At 74.9% G+C, this 1,393-nt stretch overlaps 1 protein-coding gene across 1 annotated transcript in view; it reads left to right on the top strand.

The window, feature by feature from the left end:
• Positions 1-328: 328 nt before the first annotated feature.
• FIGNL2 (fidgetin like 2) overlaps positions 329-1,393 on the top strand; it is a 2,049-nt gene continuing 984 nt past the window's right edge. The window contains exon 1 of the mRNA XM_026042808.1: positions 329-1,361. Coding sequence (XP_025898593.1) covers positions 329-1,361 — 1,033 coding nt within the window. The remainder of the gene's footprint in view (positions 1,362-1,393) is intronic.

Raw genomic sequence — 1,393 nt, 5'->3', positions numbered from 1 at the left:
CGGGGCCTTTGTGCGCCGGAGCAGGGGGAGGGATGCGGGAAGGGGGGGCCTGGGGCCTGTGGGCTGGGATAACAATGGGAGAGAGGGACGGCAGTGGGCACCGCGGGATGCAGGGCCAGGTGGGAATGCCGGGATGCTCCGCAGGGCATCCCCGCTGTCCTGGAGCGCTGCTTGACGCACAAGCAAGGGGGGCGCCGCGGAGGCGTCGTGCTGGATTCGCCCCGGGTTATTCCATGGGGCTGGAGCAATGGAGGGGCCAGAGCCCGCCGTGGCGGCGCCAGGAGGGTCTCACGGGGCCGTGCCCGCTGTGCCCGTAGGTCTGTCGAAGATGCACTGGTCACCCGAGCATGCCCAGTCCCTGAACCAGTGGCCGGAGCAGCACCTGGACGTCTCGTCCACCACCTCCTCGCCGGCGCACAAGCCCGACCTGTACGCGGGCGGCCGCCAGCGCTTCAACTACGCATGGGCCAACGACGACATCTCGGCGCTGACGGCCTCCAACCTGCTCAAGAGGTACGCCGAGAAGTACGCGGGCGTGCTGGACTCGCCCTACGAGCGCCCCGTGCTCGGCGCCTACGGCGATGCCGCCGCCTTCGCCACCCTTAACGGCCAGAAGGGCGACGGGGAGCCCTGGGCTGGGCCGCCGGGCCCCGACGGCGCCTACGGGCTGAGCCCCGGCCATGAGGGGCTGGGCGGCGCCAAGGCGGCGAGCGGCGGCCCCGCGGCGCCGGCCACGCTGCCCGAGCCCGTCTACGCTGGCAGTTCCTGCTCGGCCCAAGACTACGGCTCGGGCTACGGCGGCGCCTACTTGTCCGCCGGCTACTGCGGCCAGGCGGCCTCGCTGCCGCCCGGCCACCCGCCAGGGCTGCTGCCGCCGGCCTCCGCCTTGGTGCCGGGCTACGGTGGCGGCGGCGGTGGCGGCCCGGCCTACGGCTACGGCGCCGGCTACACGGGACAGGCGGCCTACGGCGGCGTCCACCCGGCCGCGTCCTACCTGCCCCCTGCCATCGCGGCGCCCACGCCGCTGCCCCGGCCCCCCGCCGCCACCTACGGCAGCTACCAGAGCCCTGGCCTGGCCCCGCCGCCGGCGCCGCCGGACGCCTCGCTGAAGCGCAAGGCCTTCGACATGGTGGACGAGGAGGAGGCCGAGGAGGCCGAGGAGGAGGCGGGTGGCGAGGGGCGCTATGGCAAGTACGGCTACGAGCCGCCCAAGCCGTCCCCGGCGTCGCCCTACGGGCACAACGGCTTCGCCGAGGCGGCGCCCTTCAAGGCCGGCAAGCGGCCGGCGGCCGAGGAGCCGCCGCGTGGCGGGAAGTTCGCGGCGAGCAAAGCGTTTGGCGGCGAGGCGGCGACGCGGGCGGGCGAGCCCTTCAGCCCGCCGGGCGCCACCGGG

The sequence above is a fragment of the Nothoprocta perdicaria genome, unplaced genomic scaffold, assembly GCF_003342845.1.
Source record: "Nothoprocta perdicaria isolate Ctin4 unplaced genomic scaffold, notPer1 scaffold_314, whole genome shotgun sequence".
NCBI classification, from domain to species: domain Eukaryota; kingdom Metazoa; phylum Chordata; class Aves; order Tinamiformes; family Tinamidae; genus Nothoprocta; species Nothoprocta perdicaria.
Note: the sequence above shows the minus strand (reverse complement) of the source record. Positions and strands in the feature narration are given on the sequence as shown.